This window comes from Bos grunniens, chromosome X (genome assembly GCF_055505025.1).
Source record: "Bos grunniens cultivar Pamir isolate PY7600 chromosome X, Bosgru_T2T1.0, whole genome shotgun sequence".
NCBI lineage: Eukaryota > Metazoa > Chordata > Mammalia > Artiodactyla > Bovidae > Bos > Bos grunniens.
Window position 1 is genome coordinate 13,178,424 of NC_141194.1, and position 20,994 is coordinate 13,199,417.

The window sequence follows — 20,994 nt, forward strand, 5'->3', positions numbered from 1 at the left end:
TAAATTTGTGTATATTGTTTATACTGCTTGTATATTTCTGCAACTTGCCTTTTGAAGCTCAACATTCCATATGGAGATTTATTCATGCTGTTACTGAGAGCTCTACTTGATTCATTTTTAATTACTGTATATAATTCATTACATGAAAGTACCTCCATTTGTTTATCTGTTCTGTTGATGGACAAGTAAGGCGTCTCAAGTTTTTCCTCTTCTAGACAATGCCACGATGAATGTATGTAATTTTATTGCAGGTATGTGGCAGTTTTTCAGGGCAGGGTTTTTCCCAATGGGTTGTAACTGGCATGGTAAAAAAATGGAATTGAATCGGGAGTAAAATCAAACACATTAGGAAAGATCAGAATATGTTCCCCATGGTAAGAGGAGTTAAGCGTTTCTTTAAACTTATTTCAGTGACAATGCGACACAGCTTACTTTGGCACCCAGTGGCCTTGTCATTGTAATGAGTATGGTGGAATGAAATTCACTGTGGATCACAGTCAACCTGGGCGTGGGCTTGCTGGGTTGAAGTCTGCGTGTATCTTTGGCTTTGCGAGAGCTTGGTGAATTCCTCTTCTAAGTGTTCCCATTCTTCTTTTAAGTCAAAGAACTCAAGAAAAATGGACCCCCCACCCCAGGTCAGAGGGAAGCTGGAGGATGAATAAGAAAAAGAGTCAAGCTGACAGTTTCCACGTCCCTGCTTGTCTTGCCTGCCTCTTCACCCGAGGCAGACATTGTGGGTTTTCTTGACCTTGTAAATTTGCTTCTCATCTTAAAATGTGAAAAAAAGTTTGGAAGGAAATTCCTTGTCTTCCTGTCTCTCTCGCCTTAGTTCAGGAAGAGGCGAGCTAGAAGGAGGTAATAAATAAGCAGCCCCTTTCCTTTTTGGAATCCATTAATAACAAGTCTGAGGAGAGCTGTGTCTAACCTTTGCACTGTAACTGCTCTGGACAGTTTTCACAGTTGGACAAAGATTTCTCCGGTCATCGGCAATGGTGCCTTCATTGTTGCTTGTTTAGAAATGAAGCAGGGGTTTGGGGAGTCTGGTCAGTTCCCATTCTGAACCCTTCTGGGAAGGCCAAGCCCTCCATGAATGGATTGCTAGCTGACTTGCACTGTATTTTCCTGGAAATGTGTACCTGTGTATTCTCTCCCCCGACTCAGGATTGCACAAGTATGAATTCAAGTTGCAAAGAAGGCCGATTTGGAGGGGAGGGAAACCCCTGAGCCCTTGACCTGGCCCCTCATCCACACTAGTCCCTACCATTCACCATCTCAATTAATCCTTCAGTTCAGTTCAGTTGCTCAGTGTCTGACTCTTTGTGATCCCATGAATTGCAGCACGCCAGGCCTCGCTGTCCATCACCAACTCCCGGAGTTCACTCAAACTCAGTCCATCGAGTTGGTGATGCCATCCTTACAATACCCCATTCTATAGATGAGGAAACTGAGGCTCAGAGTGTAGGTGACTTGCTGAGGCCACCCTAGAATATACTTCTTAGCCTGGTGCAAAACTTTCTGTACACCAGGCGTTGTTCTCAGCACCAAACAGTTTTTCTTTAAATCCTCATCACAGCCCAGTGAGGGTAGGTACCACTTTTATCCCAACTTTACAGGTGAGCAAACTGAGACAGTGAGAGGTTAAATAATCAGTGTGAAACTGCACAGCCAGTTAGTACAAAAGCCCAAAAAGCTCAAAAAGATTTGAGCTCAGAAAGTCTGGCTTTAGTACCGAGTACAGAACCCCTTACTGTGTCCGCTCTCTGCCCTTGTGAAGACATGAAGCCTCCCAAAGCAAACATGTTACTAAATTACAGCCTGACACTTCACCTAGTCTTCTGGTACTTAACATTTTCCATCTGTTGAATGGGGATGATCAATGATTTGATGATCAAGGGCTGTCCTGCCCTGTTCTTTATCATGGGTATGCCCCTCTCTCCCTTTCTTCCAGCATTTACCAAGAGGTAAGGGAGATGGTCTCTGCCTATGGATATTTGGGGCAGGGGAAGCATAGGGGAAGCAGTGTGGTCAAGCATGTGCAGTTAAGGGCAGAAATGAGTAGAGGGCACAGGAGTCAGAGAAGGGGAGCTGGATGAGGTGTGGAGATTGCCTTGGAGACGTCCTGGTACATCTCAGTCCACTTAGACCACTGGGCATCCAACTCGAGAGTGCAGCAGAATCATCTGGACCCCCACTCCCCACCTCCCCAAACCAAATTGCCGATTGTGTAGGGTGGGAGTGAGGCCTGTGCGTTTGCATTGCTAGCCAGCTCCTGCTGCTGTTTAGGGACCACACTTGGGAAATCACTGACTTAAGCAATAGGGAAGATTTTGAAAAGTGCAAGAAATAGGAAATGAGTGTGATCTGTGTATTAGAGTAGGCTAAGTCTCAAACAAGCCCTAAAGTCTGTACAGTAACGCAGCAAAGTGTTACTGCTTTTCTTTTCTTTTTTTTTTTTTACAGTCCAGTGTGGGTTGGTCAGGGAATGCTCTACTCCATGCAGGTCTTCAGGGCCACGGGCTCCTTCTCTTTGTGGCTCTGCCAATCCCTGGGGACTTGGAGTCCTGCATTTAGAGCATCTGAATGTAGCCAGCAGTTGAGAGAAGAGAGAATGGAGCATTGTGCAGAAGGCTTTTATGTGCCAGGCCTAAAGGAGAAAGAAGCATGTCATTGCTGCCCGTGTGCCCTTGGTCAGAACTCACATAGTTCTGCTTAACTGCAAAGGAGCCTGTAAACTGTATCTCAGCCAGAAGGAATATACGGCAGTCTTTGCCGCAGCCTATTTGAGGCTCCTCGAGGAGCTTGATTTGACTGGAAAGGAATATTTGTGTTGAGAGAATAAATAAATGTTTCACGCTCTTCCAAGGAAATATGCTACAGACAGTTCAGATCGTTATTTAGCATCATTATAGTGGAGCTACAGAAGGGGAAAAATAATCACCAGATTTAGGTCCAGACGCTCTTCACTGAAAAACTGTTAACGTAACTTCTCTGTACCTGTTTTTTTTTTTTTTTTCCTATAAAAATTGGGGTAAGAGATATGAACATTACTAGCCCAGTGCCAAGCACATAACAACAGAGAGTAGTTATTTTTGCATTTCCTGCACTTAGATGGACAGACGGAGCCAAGCTGTTGTGGCATTGGGAGCCCCTTCATGTGGACAGCTGTGGGATCTGCTTGTGAAGAACACAGGCGCACGCCCATCTCAGCAGCTGGACGGCTGTCCCGAAGGCTGCAGTGAGGTGCCTCAGACACAGCCCAGGGAGTCAGGCCTCAGGGAGCGGCCCAGGCCTGAGCCACAGCGATTCATTTCATACTTGGCTTGTGGAGTTGAACTGCCTGGAATCTTTGGGCCTCGGCTCCCTCCTGTGTCAAAAGGGGCTGATCGTATTACCTGCCTCCTACGGATATTGTGACAGTGGGATGGGAAAAAGCTAAGGACCCTACTGAAGAGTTGGGGGAAAGATCTGTGAATGGCCTCGTCTGCCATTTCTCCCTCCTGACATCGTTAGCTGAAGCCAGTGTGCAAGTTCTTGGGGGCATATAAAGCCCTTAGCTTTTGTTTGCTTTTAGGATGACCATCGTTGGCTTGGCCAGCAGGTCAATAGAATGACCTGCCTGCCTCCCCAGAGCTTGAGTGCCTTTCAGTTAGCCAGAGGCCCCTGCCCTTTCTGGGGACCTGAGCTCGGTGTGCAGGAGAAGGCAGTGAGGAATTCTCTGTGCTCTTTCTCCAGGCCGCGCCTGCATGTTTGATCAGTGGACCCTGCAGCAGAGATGAAAGTGTCCAGGCTCCTCCTTGGGGCAGTACTCCTGCCTCGGAGGGCCCCTCCCCAGCCCAGTGCCAGCGCACAGCTCCTCCACTGCACCTTGTTATTGACGCCCCTCAGGTCTGGGCCCTTTAAAGCCTTTCTTTCCCCCTTGTTCAAACGGTGCAATTGTGGGTGATTGAAACCACATTTTTATATGTGTCAAAATCAGTTCAGCCCTTAGAAAGAAATCATAGTATAAATTGGATCATATATCCTAAGTGGATGCCACCAGCTAATTCATTTGTTAGACTGTTCAGCTACATAGGATTAAGTGAGTGTTTATTCTTAAGCAGTCCCATGTGGGTCTCATTAATGCCGACTCTGGTCTGGCTTGTGCCTAATATCTTGTCAAATAGGGGAGCCTAGAGAAGGCCCTTGCAAACCACCAGCGGCAGGGAGCCCTCACTTCTTGAGCAGCCTCTAGTGATGAATGGGGTGGGAGCTGGTCGGGGGCTGGCTGCCTTTCTCTCATGTGGTGTTCCAGACATTTGGTGTCCTCCACTTCTGATGGCCTCTCTCTAAAGTGGAGGATGGCGGAAACCACCCGCACCTGTGCAGTAGCCCCAAGGGACACAGACTTGGCATCCCATCATGTGTGCGTGGGCCTCAGGGGCTTGAGAAATCTGAGGAGCGTTCTTGCCCCTTTTTGAAATGCCCACTTAGTAAGTTGGCTTGTAGCTTCAGGCTGTGGTCTGGATCTTCACTCACTGGTCCCAGTGGGGATCAGGGCTGAGAACACCAGCAGCACATTCGTTTTCAGCCTGACTTGTCCTGGGTAATGGATGCACATTAAGGTTTCATATGTGCTGCTCTAAAACCAGTGCTCTCACCCTGAGCTGCCCAGTGGATTCATCCGGAAGGATTTTAAAATGCTAATGTCTGCATCCCACCCCCTGAGACCCAAAGGTCATTGGTCTAGAGTGGGCCCTGGGCCCTCGGTCCCCCAGTGTTTAGGGGAGATTGCAGTTCTCCAAGTCATCCCAGCCTCCTGGATACCGAGCATGAGGATGTTGGGAACTGGTGCTGAGGAGGGTTCAGGAATCCATAGGCATTATTTTCATCCAGAACTGTCTTGGCTATCTTTGTGTTTTTTGCAACCTAACAGCAAAAGCTTCATTTGTGTGTGTGTGTGTGTGTGTGTGTGTGTGTGTGTTCACCCCTGTTTCATTTATCCATTGTGATTTTACACGGCCAGCCAGTGGGAAACCAAGTGTAGGGGAGAATGAGTTGGGAAACATTGCCTCCCTGGTACCTGCACTGGAATCCAGACTCACACTATGTTTGTGAAATTCTGGATGTGCGTGTTGTTGGCTTGTGGTGTTAGGTCAGAGGCCTGAGGGCCCAGCAGGCATGTCATTTGGCCACCAGATCTGTCTTTTATAAGGGGTAGGTTGGGTGTTTTTAAACAGAACTCCTGGCCTGGGCAGCCCACACGAGTTGGCAGAGATTCATTTCTCCCAGCTCCTCCCCACTAAGTACAACTAGAAACACTGCAAGACACTAAATCATGCTCTGAATACTCACTTAGCCCCAGGGCAACTCCCGCCCTAATTCCTGACATCACAGTGTTGTTTTTGTGTTTTAGGTAAATGAATCATTCACTTTCTAAGCTTTTGTGTCTGGCTTCTTCCGCTTGGTATTGTGTTTGTGAGATTCAGAGTGTGTGTGTGTGTGATTGTACATCATGGTAGGGAAGCATTTCAACCAAATATTGATCTTGGACTCTCGGTAGAGTTAGGACTTCAGTAAAACTTAAATGTAGCTGCTTAATTTTTTTTTTCTTAGTATGGAAGCCTAAGACCTGTAAAATGAACCAAATTTTAAAAATAAAGATCAACAAAATGAAATAATAAAAGTAATCTCTGCATCTTTCACCCAAAGAGAATCACTTTTAATGTTTTAGTGTATATCGTCCAGTTTTTTTCTTAGATGTGTTGTAATAAAATGGGCTTATAATCTATATATTGCTTTATAACTGATTTTTTTGTAAACTGATTGTTTTTTCACTTATTAGAACAAGAATATCTTTCTGTGTCACCAAATATTCTTCTCTAACATCCTTTTTAATAGTTCCATCATTTTTCTTTGTATAGCAAAATTAGGCTTAATCTGTTAAAAAAAATTTTTGGCGTGAGGTTTATGAGCTGCCTTAAATGGCTTTTACTGTCCTAAAAATGTAATCAGTAAGTCACACTGCCAACTCTTTTGAAGGAAAGCAGGCTTTAATTTGTGTCTTAATGATGTGTTTGCCTCAATCTTTTGGGTGCCAGTTGGTATCTGCTGGGTGGCAAGAAGCTGGGTGGGCAGAGTTGTCAAAGTGAGAAGATCTCCATGTGATTGTGACATCAAGGCCAGCATTAGATGTCGAATGTCCTGGTCTCTGGTTATTTTCAGAAAGTAAAGAGTGAAGGGCTGATTTTTCACTAACTCACCTTTAGGTTGGGATTAGGAATTTTCTCATCGCTGCTTGCCAAAGAGTCAAAGTGCATTTGTTAGACATTAGGGTCACAGGATTCTCATTTTGAAGGCACACCTTTTTAATTTTATGGAGTTATTCACTTATGTTAACTAGCACCTGTGGGCTTTCGGTTGACCTTTTACCTTTTTCCCAAAGAGATTAAATGGTATCCAGATCCCTAATTCTTATGCAGTCTTCTGAGGGTCAGACAGACAGGTGGACATTGTCGTTTTTATTGGGGATGCTATTAGGGTGTTTATAAACCACGGAACTACTTTGGAGAACTTTAAAGCACTTTGAGGCAATAAACTCATTAATGATGAGGAAAAGGAAATAAAATGTCATTGTATCTATACACATGCTGTGGCGAAAGTCCAAGTCAGTTTGGCTCATATCAACATTTTCTGGCTAGCACTTTACGAATAGACAGTATTAGCAAGATTTTGAGTCAGAAGTGAAACTGGAACTGTGGTCATGCACACATGCACGCGCATGCACGTACGCGCTTGGGGGGCAGGAATGAGAGAGTGAGATTTTTTAGTCCTTTCTCCATTAATCATAAAACAAGAAGAAATTGCTAGATCTGAAATTCTTTGAGGCCCTTCCTTATGTGTGCCCTAAAGATGTAGAACTATTTCTGCCTAGCAAGGTCTTTTAAAATTTCAGGCAATAAATAACTGGCTTTCCTGGGTTTTTAGGAGTCTTTAAACTCCATCACTGTCCCATCACCCTGACCCTCTGACCCTTGCCCTTTGTTGAACTGACCTTTAAGCTTGGGTTTTGAGTTGCTTTTCCTTATGACCCTCCTGGGGAGTAAATATAACAGTATATTTTTGCTCCATGCTCACCTCCCAGGTGAGATGCCTGAAAGAAATATGCTACGGGAGATTTGTAATAATACTGGAAAATGTTTTAGTAGGAAAGTTTCTTACTGTGTTCATGGCATCTCTGAAAATTCATTGCTGTCTAGAAAAAAAATCTTTAGAGGTACGAGATGTCCCTTGATACTGTCTAATGTCACTTCCCCATCTCTTGAGTCCTGGGGCTTTGGGACCTTTTGTAGGGTGTATGGAGTTCTAGAGGTGGATGGAATTTCTAAGATGATATTCTGGGACAACTGGATTTTCGATTTGGTGTTTGCTGTCATGAGAATGACAGTAACCCACCTCTTCTTTCTTTTGTGAACACACGCTCTGGTTTGGGGCCAGAGTCTGGTCTCCTGCCAGTATGTTAGGGGCATTTTGTGAAGTCCAGCTCACACAGTATCACCTCAGCGTGCGTGAACCCAACATGCATTTAGGGAGTGCAATGTTTTCATTCCCCACACCTGCTTATATCAGAGATCTTCCTTTATGAATGAGGTTTCTCTCCCTGTTTTATGCTTCCTGAGCTTCTATCTTTTGCCTCCTGATTTTAATAAACACGAGCTTTCCAGGAAGGTTGGAAGACTTTTTGTCATCTATATCCTGATAAGAGGGGAGTTGAAGGTGCATATTTGTATGAAGCACTGTTCTAGGCATTTACTCCTTGTAATGTCTGATGAAGCAGGTACTGTTGCTATCCCCATTTTTCAGATGAGCGCACCAAGACACAGAAGGCACAGAAATGAAGAAACTTACCCAAGGTCACACAGCTAGGAAGTGGCCAGGTTGGCTTCAGACCCACCCAGGCTGGCTGTCTCCAGCTCGTAACTTGCATGCTCGACTGAAAAGAAGGTCCCAGGAGAAGCAAGGCCTCCTTACCTTTCCCCAGATAGAGCGACATTGTGTCGAGCTGCAGCTCAGCACCCGCTGGCTGTGGACCTGACGTCCTCCTGTGCAGTATCTGGGAACCTAGGAGAGTGGTAGTTGCATTGCAGTCAGGGGACCTGAATGGAGTGTGTGGGATGTCATCCTCTAGAGCAGCAGTCTGCAGCCTTTTTGGCACCAGTGACCAGTTTCTGGAACAGAATTTTTCCATAGACCTAGGCAGAGTGAGGATGGTTTGGGGATGATTCAAGTGCATTACATTTATTGTGCACTTTATTTCTATTCTTATTACATCAGCTCCACTTCAGATCATCAGGCCTTCGATCCCAGAGGTTGGGGACCCCTGCTCTAGAGGGCTGCTTTGCGGGTGCCCTGTTTGGGTATCAGGTTGTATAAATGAGACCAATCTCGTGTCCTTGGTCACTTTCTATTGCTCCTTTTTCTTCTGCATCTCTGCTATAATTTGCTTAAGTACATGCTTGAGGACTCAGGAAACAGACAGGAGGCATATCATTTATATGAAGTTCAAAACTGGGCAGAGCTAATCTCTGGAGAAAGAGGTCCGAAGAGTGGTTATCTTGGGATGGAGTCTTCTGGAGTGCTGGGTGTATTCCATATTTTGACCTGAATGATGTGAACCTCACTGTAGGTGTATGTAAAAGGTTTTGAGTCATGCACCTAAGATTTATGTAAGTGATACCTCAAGAAAAAAGTAAATACAAATGAATTGACCTGTAACCGTATCGTGGAAACCTGGCCAAGGAATGCCAGGGAGGAGACATGGACCTATCTGAGCATCAGGAGTTCAGAGATGCAGATAACTCTTCATCTGTAAGAATCAGAGGTGCTTACATTCAGCAGGCACTAATTTTATTACTCTTAATTTCTTCTTTATTTTCATGATCTGTATTCCATCCTCTAATGCCCCTGCCCACTTGTGTGTTGGTCTGCTTTCATTTGATCCTGACTTTGCCTTTTAAAACAGTTGCTGCTGCTGCCTCTCCCAAATTCAGAATGATTTGCAAATGTTTGAACAGAGAAACAAAGACAGAAAGTGGGAGACATGGTCTGGTGTGTTGCAAATGACTTTTCCTGCCAAGCTGTGGGGAATGGTACTGGGGCCAGCTTTGCCTTCCCGATTGGAACCATAGCTCCTCAGCTTCCCTCTAGATTATAAACTTGAGGGCCCGCCACCCTCCAAGGGACTGTTTCTCTCTGGGACGCCATGTCCCAGGATTCTCACTTGCATTGGCCTGTAAGGGAGGACAGCAAGAGTCACCTAATCAGTTTGGGTGACACCAAAAGGGAAGTGGCAAACCTCTAATCCTCTATAGGTTTTCCGCTTCTCCGCCACTCTCTCCCCACCCGCTGCTGGACCTGTAATAGTAACACTATTACATTTATTGAAAGCTTACTACATGCCTGATGCAGTTCTAAGCATTTTGTATGTGTTCATTTCATCTTTGCCAGCTCTGGATGCTGGTATAGCTGTGGCCCTGTTACAGATGAAGGAGTTAGACACAGGGAGCTAAAGTCACTTGCCCAAGATCAGACAGCTGGTAAGTGACAAAGTCCGCATCCAAACCCAGTTTGGTCCCAGAGTCTGAGCTCTTATCCACTGTATAAATAAAATGTTGACAGTCTGATTTCCAGTGCAGTGGTCCCTCTCACCATGGTAGGTGGCCCTGTGCCGTCTGGTTAGGCAGCTTCCAGCCACACATGGCCATTGAGCACCTGAAATGTATCTAGAAGATCACTCCACGTGTAAAATATACACCTGGCTTCTAAGAGTTGGTATCAGGAAAAGAATGTAAAATACATCATTAATATATTTTTATATAGGTTATATATTGAAATAATGTTTTTATCAGGTTAAATAAAATACATTATTAATTTCCCCAGTTTCTTTTTACTTTTTTTAATGTGGCTACTGGAAAAGTTACCATTATATACATGACTCATGCTGAATTTCTGTTTTGTTTTTGAGTGCTGAGCTAAAACTTCTTTCTGGCCTGCTCCAAATAGAGTAAAATTTGGTTGCATCACAGTCATGGGTAGAATGGATTTAGGAGTAGTAATATGCCACAGATGACATTCCTGTCTTCTGCAACCGCCGTCTTACTGACTATGTACAATTAATTTTGTATTTGAGGGAAAAGATCTAAACCCCATGAATCTCTCTTATGTACCAGTTAGGTGCTTTCACACAATGGTTGCATTTAATCTTCCTAACTCTTCTGTGAGGTAAGTATCATTAGCCCCATTTTACAGGTAGGGAAATGGAGGCTTGGTCTAGCAATTTGCCTAAGTTTCTTTTTCTAATAGGTGGTGGGGCCAGGATTTGGATATAGGTCATCTGACTGTATGCTAATGACAGTTTCCCCTCAAATGATGTATCGTGGACCATATGTATCTCATTGTATATGCATTGTTTTTTAGCTATGTCTTTCTCATATTATTTAATAGTTAAAGCCGTATAGGAAGGGAGTGTGACCTATGGTAGGTCACAGTAAATATTCCTTGAACCGAATTGCCTTAACAGCTGTTGTGTGAGAGGCGTTAATGCTAGTATTCTCCTGTAAGGTTTGGTATCTGCTCCATTATTTTCCTCTCTAGAGCTGTGGTTTGGTCACTAAGCTTCCATCATTAAATTGTTATTTTATGTCCCTATGACTTCCTGTAGAAACTTCATTTGTTGATGATTCCGTAACATTGGAAACTACAGTATATACTACAGTACATTTACTTTGCCACACCCTGGAAATCCAAAGGAGACCAACAAGGGTCTGGCCCACAAAAACACTTAAGGTTTGAAGTGAGATAGAGATAGGTATGCGTTACAATGAATGTTGTCTCTCTGTTGTTAAGAGGAGGTGAAAGGGGCTTGGGAGCTTGTTTTTGGGATACCTCAACCAATCTTAGAGGTTCTAGAAGGCTTCCCAGAGGAAGGAGAAGGAGATGCTAAGTTTCACTTCCAGTTTAGTGATATTTAAAATGTGATTCCCCGCCCCCATGGACCCTCTGAATTCCATTTTGCTTTGGAGACAGGAAGTGGAAGGCAGGATGAATCTGAGGTCACCCTAGAGACCGATCATTGTTGCTCATGGTCTCCAGTGCAGCTCTCCACCATTAGCTGGGCTCAGATTCTCCTGGGTTCTTTCCTCTTAGGACCCTGAGGCAAAGTCTGGCTTGCTTCTTTGTTTTAGCTTTGAGTGCCACTTAGAATTGCCTCCTTACAGTGTGTCTCACTTCATATTCTCAAGCAGAGCATGAGGAAGAAAGGCTGTTTGACCTAAATCACTAAAAAAATAAAAAATAAAAAATCAAGCCATGTCATTGGCTGCTGACCAGCCAATAGTTAAGCTGCTCTTGAAGCTGATGCTCACTCTTGATCTAGTCAACTGTGATATGAGGTGCAGCAGGGACAAGCTACAAAAAATGGCCGTCGAAGTCACCCTCCTACACATACCTTTTCTGGGCTGTGGTGGGTTGGATAGTTTATCCAAGGATGTGCCCTGACAGGCATGATCACTAATCTAGAAAGTTATTTTAATACCAAGAGAAACAATATAATGGATAACACGTGAGTAAGTTAGAAGCCGTCCACTTTCATTTTACTAGGGCAGGTATCTGTATCTCTTGCATTGGGATTGCTTTAGCTGTGGTTTTACCATGCTTGTAATGTCATGGCCCAGAACATCATTTTTTCTTCATTGTAGGGGGAGCTCAGAATGTTATTTCAGTATTTAGAAATTGTGCCTCCACCCTCCCCAACAACAACTCGTTGTTAACATACCTCTTATTGGTATATATGGCTCATTCATGTCTTTTGCAGCAGTCCATCAGGTCTAGCCCTTCTCTGGGACAAGAATTGATCCTAACCTGAAATGACCCAGCTCAAAGTAGTCTGTGGACAGAATTCAGAAAGTTTGGGAAGAAATGACATCTTCAGTTTCACTAAGCTTAACCTAAAATTTGGCATTTCCTTCAATTCTAAATAAAGCCACAAACCACAGGAGTGTACCTGTGACTTGATTGCTAATAGAACTCATCGGCATTTCTGTATCATGTTACAACTACTAGAGCTCAAAATAGGCTCATTACTTTAAAGTCATGGTGGTATTAGACTCATCACTAGATCTTGTTGTTTCGTGTGTTAGAGAAACAGGAATACATAATACTCTATTACCAATTTTCTGTTGAGTATTTGGATAACTGCATTTTGATATGATTGATTTGCTTTATGAGCCTGTGTATTTTCTTTTATCATTAAGCATTCTGAAAAGGGCTTCCCCAGCCTGCTGAAGAGGGCGTGGCACAGCAAGAATTAGGAACCCCTGCTCAAGGAAGTGATCCTCTGATGTGTGTACTCACTGTGCAGGCTGCTGCTCACCCTGGGGTCTCTAATTCATGTGACCTACACTGGTTGTGTGTTAGTCTGAAGGAGGGAAAGCCTGAAGCTGAAATCCTGCAGTGGTCCTGGGGACAGTGAGTCAAGTGGTTTGTAGTCTAGGGACAAAGCTATCAAGGGGTGGAACAATGACTTCAAGAGGACAGTGGCAGGCAGCCTTTAATTAAAGTCCCCCCCACCCCGATGCACTCGCCACATGGTATTGTATGAACATGCACCATGGAGTGCATGTCTTCCTATCTGGCATTAATTGGCCCCATATGCTTTGTATAGTGGGGTGAACTGAGACTTTAGTTGTTGCCTCTCTTTTGTGGTTGAAAAGGAAGTAAATTGGGCATGTTTTTGTTCAGGAGCCTGAGTCTGAGTCTTTGGACCTTCGTTGATTTGTAGGCCAAGTCATGTCATTAGAGCTCATTTAGGCTGGGTTATCCAGGGCTTCCCAAGTGGTGCTAGTGGTAGAGAATCCACCTGCCAATGCAGGAGACACAGGAGACCTGGGTTCGATCCCTGGGTCAGGAAGATCCCCTGGAAAAGGAAATGGCAACCCACTCCAGTATTCTTGCCTGTAAAATCCCACAGACAGAGGAGTCTGCCAGGCTGCATCCATGGTGTCACAAAAGAGTCGGACACAACTTAGCGACTAAACCATACAGGACTTAGCCATTGCAGAGCCACATAAAGGAAGCTATGGGGTAGATGATATGAAGGGATAAATTCAGGGCAGAAGGGCCCACAGAAGATGTGGGCTGGAGACAACTGAGAACTCTGCATGGGCACCATCTTGTCCGTGTCCCCGGCCATTGCCAATCCCAGATGAACTCTGAACCACCCCCAGTATCTACACTCAGAGATACTGACTCCTCCTCTAGTCTAGTCACAGGCATTTCCTCTTCTCATTCTGCTAGTGAGGAGTCTATAAGCTCAGTTCAGCAGCTGAATATTGACTAGACAGCCACTGGGGAAAAGGAACACAGGTTTGGTGTTTGGAGCCTGAGGTTCTAACTTTTCATATTCTAATGACTGCAGCGTCATCTTGGGAGTGCTGTGTTGCCTCTGTCCACTTCAGCTTCCTCATCTGCTAAATGAGTTCAATCAAGGCCCTGCTTAGAATTCTCATGAGCACCAAAGGTTATGAAAACACATGGAGAAGATCAGAACTTGGTGAGAGCAGAGGGGAATCTCAAAAGGCACCTATGGGTTCCATCACAAGAGCCTCTCAGTGATTTAATGTTGTCTTTCCACTGAATGTTCATTGAAGAGTCTAAAGACCTGAGGTTCATTTTATGCCTGGAATACTTCCAGTGGTCAGCTGCCAGAATACGATGAAAGGCCTTTATTTTATGCTCTATTACAACAGGGTCCCAGTTGGTTTCTCCCCTTACCAGGTTGAGCACTAAGCTTGAGGATGAGGGTCTGGTGAGTGGGTGGATTTTCTTCTATTCAGAGGGTCCCAGAAGAGAGAGGATTGTAGGTAACAGTGAAGAATAGAGCAGAATCCCCCATTTGATTTCCTTACCTACTACCCTTGTTGGGGGCTGTCTTCCCCAGAAACTGGGAGCTGGAATCTCAGGTCTTGGGAAGGAACAAATGTAGTTTTTCATCCAAAAAAGGCTGGGAATCTTGGAGCTGGAAAAGGAGTTTCCCAGGACTCCTTAGCCAGATCAGTAGCTACCGGTGGCTTCATCCCAATACCCAAGAGCAGCCCTCCTCGTCTTCATCTTCTTCCTCCTCTTCATTCTCATCATCTTCATCATCACATCACCATCCCTATCATCACGTATTCTATAGTTAATGCTGGTGTGGGGCACGGTGCTGAGTGGTTTACATGCGTAGTGTCATTTAGCTCCCACAACCACACTTCATGGCACTCAGGCACCTGAAGCTTAGAGAAGGCACATGACTTGTCCAGGGACACAGCTGGTCAAGCGGTAGAACTGGAAATTGAGCAGGTCTCCTTGAACACAAAGCCTCTACCCTCAACCAGCATGCCCTATGCAGTCTCTTTGGTGTTGAATAAGTTCTGATGAACACGTGAGCAAATAGATAAAAGAGTAAATACCACAGCATGCAGAAAGGAGGGGAGATTGTGGTAGTAGTGGATTTACTGAGGTGTCATTTATTCTTTTATTGCCTCTTCACTTCCCATCCCGAATGGTATAAACAGTGTTGCTCTGTCCCATGGATCTCACCTTGGGGTCTGACTGCTTTTGCTTCTTGGGGCAGTTGAACTCCTCCCTAAGCTCCACCAGGTGGCTTCTCAAGAGCTCCTAAGCCATAGACTGCAAGGTGGCACTCAGTCTGTGCCAGGGCCGACAGAACTGACTTGCTCATGTATAATATCACATGTGAAATGAATTGCCAGTCCAGGTTCGATGCATGATACTGGATGCTTGGGGCTGGTGCACTGGGATAACCCAGAGGGATGGGATGGGGAGGGAGGTGGGAGGAGGTTCAGGATGGGGAACACATGTACACCTGTGGCGGATTCATGTTGATGTATGGCAAAACCAATACAATATTGTAAAGTAATTAGTCTCCAATTAAAATAAATAAATTTATATTAAAAAAAAACTGAGTTTCTCACAGAATTTCCTGGCGATACTTGCAGGCAAGTAGCCCCCTCCTGAGAGGAAGCAATTTAGAATTTGCAGAGAAAATGTGAGATCCATTTAGTGACCTATCCTGTCAGCTGGCCAGACACCAGGACAGACATTGTGTCTTTTTGAGGTGGGCAGGCCAGGAGTGTCTTGCTTCATATAAAATATGAGTGCCCAGCCCTGAGAGGCCTTATGCTCAATTATAAAATGCAGTCCATTTGTTAACCCAGAAGACTTTGGCCTGTTGGTTTTTAGAAACATGCCAAAGGCCAGGCCTCTGAGCTAACCTCTGTTTAACTAAACAGAGATGGCAAATAATCGTCTGCAGACCTGGGATCTCAGGGCGAGGTAGAGGGGAAGAGGGCCAAGCAGTTCTCTCTTAATCTAGTCATCTTCAGTTCCATGTTGGGGACCAAAATACTGAACACAAGAAGAAAAAGCTCCAGAAGAGAGAACCGGATATGGCAGCCGGTGGTGGCAGCAGCCTGCCAGGGCAAGTGGTAATGCCATTTTAATTAGGCAAAAGCCTGAATGGGAGTCACGCGAAGGCCTTCTGCCAGGTGCCTTGGGTCGCTGGGAGAGAGGACGCATGGCCTTTGTGTGCTTTGCCAAAGCCCACCAGCTGCCACCTTGCAGGAGGCTTACATCAGAGTCACTGGTTTCCAAAAGGGTGTCAAGCACACTGTGTGTGGCTGAATGAGAGGGGCCCGACTTGCCTGAATCCTGCCAACTCAGGCCTGGACTCGAGCCATCGCAGCCATGGCCCTGATTTCTAGACAGGTAAGGTATTTCCAGAAGCTGTTGCAAGAACACATTGGAGGGGTGGGGGGACAGGAAACGTAAGGGGAGAGGAAGGAAACGATAAGACTTAGGCTGGGCTTTGGAAGCTCGGAAGACTTGCTTTCTTTGTCTCCAGACTTATGAGTTTTGCACTTTATAGGCTGATAACATCTTGTGCTCCTGAGAATGTCAGCTTTTGTTGATGATGATAATGATGAAGATAGTGATGGTGATAGTCATGATAGTAAAAATAAGCGAGCACTTAACAAGCACTTTCTATGGACCAGGCACTGTTCTCAGTGCATCTCCAGCTGCACTCTAGTCCTTTCACAGGATGTCTGCTGTTATTCCCATTTTAGGGATGAGGAAAGAGAAGCACAGAGGTTAAGTAACTTACCCTAAGACTCAGGTCCAGCAAGCCAGGATTCAAAGCCCAGGACCATGGCATGCCAGCCAGAGGTAGGGCTCAGAAAAGGCTCCAGTGAACTCTGGACTCAAATGTGGAGAATGTCAGCTTGAGGAGAGCAGGAACCACATATGTCATGCTCACTCTGGGATCCAGGACAGAATGTTCTAGGCACATTCCTTGTGCTCTTTCAGTACTTGTTGATACATTGATTTTTGACAAGGCAGAAAAATACCAGGACCTGTGATTTTGTAACATACAATTTTATGGATGGATGCTTCCATTCATTCACTCATTCGCTCTGGAGATATTGCATTGAGCATGTGTACCAGGCATTGTACTAGGTATTAGAAGTAGAAAAATGAATACAGTGAGGTCTTCGCCCAGGAAGAGCTTGTGTCTGGAGGTAGATGCACCTGGATGTGATGTGCGCAAATATGTCTTTGGCCTAACCTCTTCTCTGCATTTCCCACACTTGCTCTCTGGGTCTCTCCTTAGGCTAAGACTTACCATGTTTTACACCGTGGTACATCATTTTGTTTTGTGCTCATACACGCCTTGTGTCCAGTAACAGATTAATGACTGTTCAAGGCCAGCTGCACGTGTTACTCACCATTGTCACCTCTAGAACAGTGCCGCTCAAAGTTTGGTCCATGCCCCGGTGGTGTTAGCATCACCTGGGAGCTGGTTATAAATGCTGACTACTGACTTAGGAGCTCTGGGGTTAGGGCCCAGGAATTTGTGTTTGCCCATTTCTCCTGGTGATCCCAATGCAAGTTCAAGTTTAGATGCACTGCTAGGGTAGGGAGCCCAGGTCCTGTCATGTGTGGGTGCTCCATAAATAATCTTTGAATGATTGCATGCATATTGACACTGAGTGGAGGAACCGGGTTGGCCTTACTAGGTCTGGGCAGGACTCCAGGTATCTGTTTTGCCAAGTCTGAGGAGACTGTGGGGAGATGGAGTCATATTTCTCTCCCTCTCAAAAAAAATTGGATAGATGTACTTTAATGGCTGGGAAGATTAACTCCACCAGCATCAATGAGCATGTGACCTGATGGGAACCAAGTGGTCGGGCCAGTTTATAATGAAGGCCAGGAGATAAAACAGGGCGGAGTTAGAACTCCACGCAGATGGTTCAGGGCATGATGCTAAAGCCACAAGTGGAGAAGAATTGTATGGTTGGGGCTCTTGTCTATTCTAGGACCATATTACAAATGAAACCCTCCCTGTTCTTGCCTATGTGGCAGAGCCTGGGTGTAAATCTCTTTCAAACAGGGATTTCTTTCCCATCCCTTTTGCCCTTTTCTCTTTCTTGAACTCGCATCCCTCCCCAGCTCCTTCCGCCCAAAGAGTATTGTTGTCCAGGCTTTGATCAGGATTCAAACTACCCTGTGGCCTGACATTTGTCAAGGGCAGGGATGTGTGGGCTTCTGTGAGTAATCAGCAGCTGTTTTGGAGTCATGGTTTTAAGGAATCTCCCTCCCTTCATACTATGATGGTTCCCTCCTCCCAGCACCTCCCCCCACCCCACCCGAAAAACCTTGCCTAAGACCAGTTGGCTCAGTATAATAAAACTCAGCTTGGCATCAGGAGCTACATAAACAAGAGACGTTTAATAAACTGTGTAGCATTTTGGCAGTGGGAGGGACAGTAGCAGCCAGAGACACATATGGTGGACTTAACAGCATCCTGGATTCATGGGAAGAGGATCCCTGGGTTTAGCTCTCTGAGATGAGGAGGTGGGGTGAACAAGGGGTTAGAAAGACTAGGCTGTTTCAGCATCCTTGTGAGCACTGCTCTCCCTGGGTTTTCCCAAGAATAAGGCTTATTTATGTGATTTGATAAACATTTAGGTGGTGCTCATTCTGGGCCAGGCACTGTTCTCTAAACCCTATGCATGTTTTTAAACACCTTTCTTGAGGTGTAATTTATATATCAAACCATTCACCTGTTTTGAGGGTACCATCCAATGATTTTTATAGTAAGTTGAAGAGTCGTGCTGCCACCATCACGGTCTGACTGTGGAACATGTCTCTCAGCCCTCCTGCCCTGCCAGTCAATCCCCAATCTCACCACAGCCCCAGGCAGCTACTAACCTACTTTCTCTCCCAATGAATTGGCCTTTTCCAGAAAGCTCTTATAAGTGAGATCCTGTAATATGTGATCTTTGGTGATTGGCTTCTTTCACTGAATGTAGTGCATCTGAAGTTGGTTCCTTTTTATTGCCAAGTAGTATTCGGTGGTATAGTTACAGCGCTTTTTATTCATTATCTCAGTTCCTCCTCACGGCAGTCTCACCATTCACAGATGCGGAAATTGAGGTGCCATCAGTACTTTGGAGCACAATGATTCTTTTCTGTGAACGACCACTGAGTTTCTAAAACCTCAGTACTTGGTTTTGTGTGATCAGTTAAGGTTTCCTTGACTGTTTAATCTGTGCCTGGAACTTCACTAGGTGCTCTGAGGGATGGAGACAGATTTTTATTAACACTTTCCAAGAATTTCGCACTCTGCCTGGTAGACCAGATGCAGATGCACATAGTAACGTAGCTCCCCGAGGGTCACATAGGATCACGTATGACCTAAAGCCGAAATGGTACTCCAGGTAGAGGAGATCAACAAGAAGAGGCTGATGTCAGTGCGAAGAGCTGAGGAAACATTTCAGAGGCCATGGCCAGGAGCCAGTTCTAGCCCCTTGGCTTAATCAGTCCCCAGTTTCATGAGTGGAAGCTTGTAATTGTTGAGAACCCGCCCTGTGTTTTAATGTCCCTTCCACCCACAAAGTTTTCTGCTTGTTATGTTCCAACTTTTAGATCCCATCTGTGTCTATAATTATACCAAGAAGCTTTTCCTCTTAAGCTGTTTTTAATAGAAATGTCTTGAGGGGGTTTTGCTCTCTTTAGAAAAACTGGTTAGCCAAGGCACAGGACTTTGTGTGTGTGTGTGTGTGTGTGTTTATTGTAAAATGCCTTACAGCATCTAGTTCTCAGGTTGGCCACTAAACCCTGACAGACAAGAATTCAGAAGTAAGAATAATACATGGAAGTACATTGAAATCTCTAGAAGGCCTGGTTTAGGTAGCTCGTGCTATGTAACAAACCACCTCAAAACTTCATGGCTTAAAACAGCACCATTTATTTGGCTCATAATACTGTGGATTGTAAGGGCAGTTCGTCTCTCTCGACTGGCTCAGCTGGCCTCTGTTGGCCTCCTGGATGTATCTGTGGCCAACAGGCAGGTCAGAGGGTCACGGCAGGCTGTTAGTCAGGGTGTGGCTCTTGGCTCGGGTGCCTTGCGTCTCTTCCACGTGGCCTCGTATCTCCAGCAGGCTAGCTTGGGCTTACAAGTTTGGGTTTACAGGTGGACACAGGGCTCTCAAGAGCAGCAACAGAGGGCAAGTCCCAGTTCACAAGTGCTTTTGCAAGCCACTGCTGCATAGTGTTTGCTAATGGTCCAATGGTCAAAGCAAGGCACATGACCAGCTGCAGTTCAAGGAGTGGGAAAATCAGTTCCACCGCTTGAAGGGAGATCTGCAGTGTCAGATTTCAAGGGTGTGAATGCAGGGAGACGGTGAATCTGTAGCCATTTTAATAATCATTCTCCAAGTCAGAGCATAAATAGCAATAACATTAGCCAACATCTACTAAATGTGTACGAGCTGCAGGTACTGTTAGAAGTACTTTATATAGGTATCTTAAGGTGTTTCAATCACACCGTGGCCCTGAGAGCCAGGTATTACTATTTCTCCCATTTTTCAGAGGAATAACGTTACTCTCTGAGAAGTTAAGTACCTTGCCCAAAGCCACACAATTAAATTAGTAAGAGGTGGCCCCAGATTTTCATGCAGGCAGCCTTGCTCCAGAGCCTGTGGACTCTTACCCACTGTGAAATCTTACCCGTTAACTGGTCAGTGAAATTGAGTTGATGTGCTACCAAACTATAGGCCTAAGACTAATATTTACTAACATGTATTGAAGACTTAGGATATGCCTGGCTCCGTTCCAAACACTTTTAACATATTGTGGCATTTCATTCCTACAGCTGTCTGCTCCATCAAGGACTGCTTCCATCCCCATTTTCTAGATGAGGAAACCCAAGCTCCAAGAAGTAAGTTATATGTCTAAGGCTGTACAACTTGTACACAAGCAAGCTAATACTCAACTCTCCAAGGAGTTTACACTCTTATCTAATTTACAGCATAATTTCACTTACCCAAACTTTATTTCATAGTCTCATTTACAGTGGTGGTGGGGGTGGGGGGTGGGATCTTGGAATTCTCTGAAACATAACTGATAATAACAAGGAATAAAGTCATCTAGAGATGCAGCAAGAATTGTCCTCACAAAACCCACGCATTTGGCAGGGGAGTTTATTAGTTTGTTGTCCGCTGTACCTAGTGGGGCCAACTAGGCTCTCAGGGATCAAGGTGGTGGCCCAGTGACCATTTAAGACCTGTGAAAAGCAGCTTTTTGCCTCAAGAGGTGGTTGCTTCCTCACTGAGAGGGTTTGCACCTGGCCTTCAGGGCAATTCTTCAAGGTAGATAGAGTCTAATGCTCTGGTTGGCAGTATTTGGACATTGGTATAATGCTGCAAAGTGCTTCAATTCCTGGGATGAAAGATACAGAAGATAGGTTGGATCATGAGAGCATTCACTGCAGCTGGTTAAGTCATGCATATGCATGCATCTTCAGTGGAACCAGGAGAGAAAGGAGACCCACGTTTCAAGGTAAGGTGGTTTCAGCGATTACAAGTGTGGATTGTAGGTAACTGGGGTGCAGAGTTT

At 45.1% G+C, this 20,994-nt stretch overlaps 1 protein-coding gene across 19 annotated transcripts in view; it reads left to right on the top strand.

The window, feature by feature from the left end:
* The window catches only part of NHS (NHS actin remodeling regulator), a 502,026-nt gene that overhangs the window by 221,165 nt on the left and 259,867 nt on the right, over window positions 1-20,994 (top strand). For 11 of the 19 annotated variants that reach the window (XM_086386804.1, XM_086386800.1, XM_086386793.1 and 8 more), the window contains one exon: window positions 20,252-20,317. The exons of 6 other annotated variants lie outside the window; for them this stretch is intronic. Coding sequence is in view for 11 of the 13 variants with exons in the window: in XM_086386800.1 (XP_086242926.1) it covers window positions 20,252-20,317 (66 nt within the window). In the remaining 2 variants the exon portion in view is untranslated. Of the gene's footprint in view, window positions 1-3,732; window positions 3,886-9,463; window positions 9,573-20,251; window positions 20,318-20,994 lie in introns of those variants that run through there. 2 more of the 19 variants (XM_086386797.1, XM_086386799.1) reach the window with 2 other exon arrangements.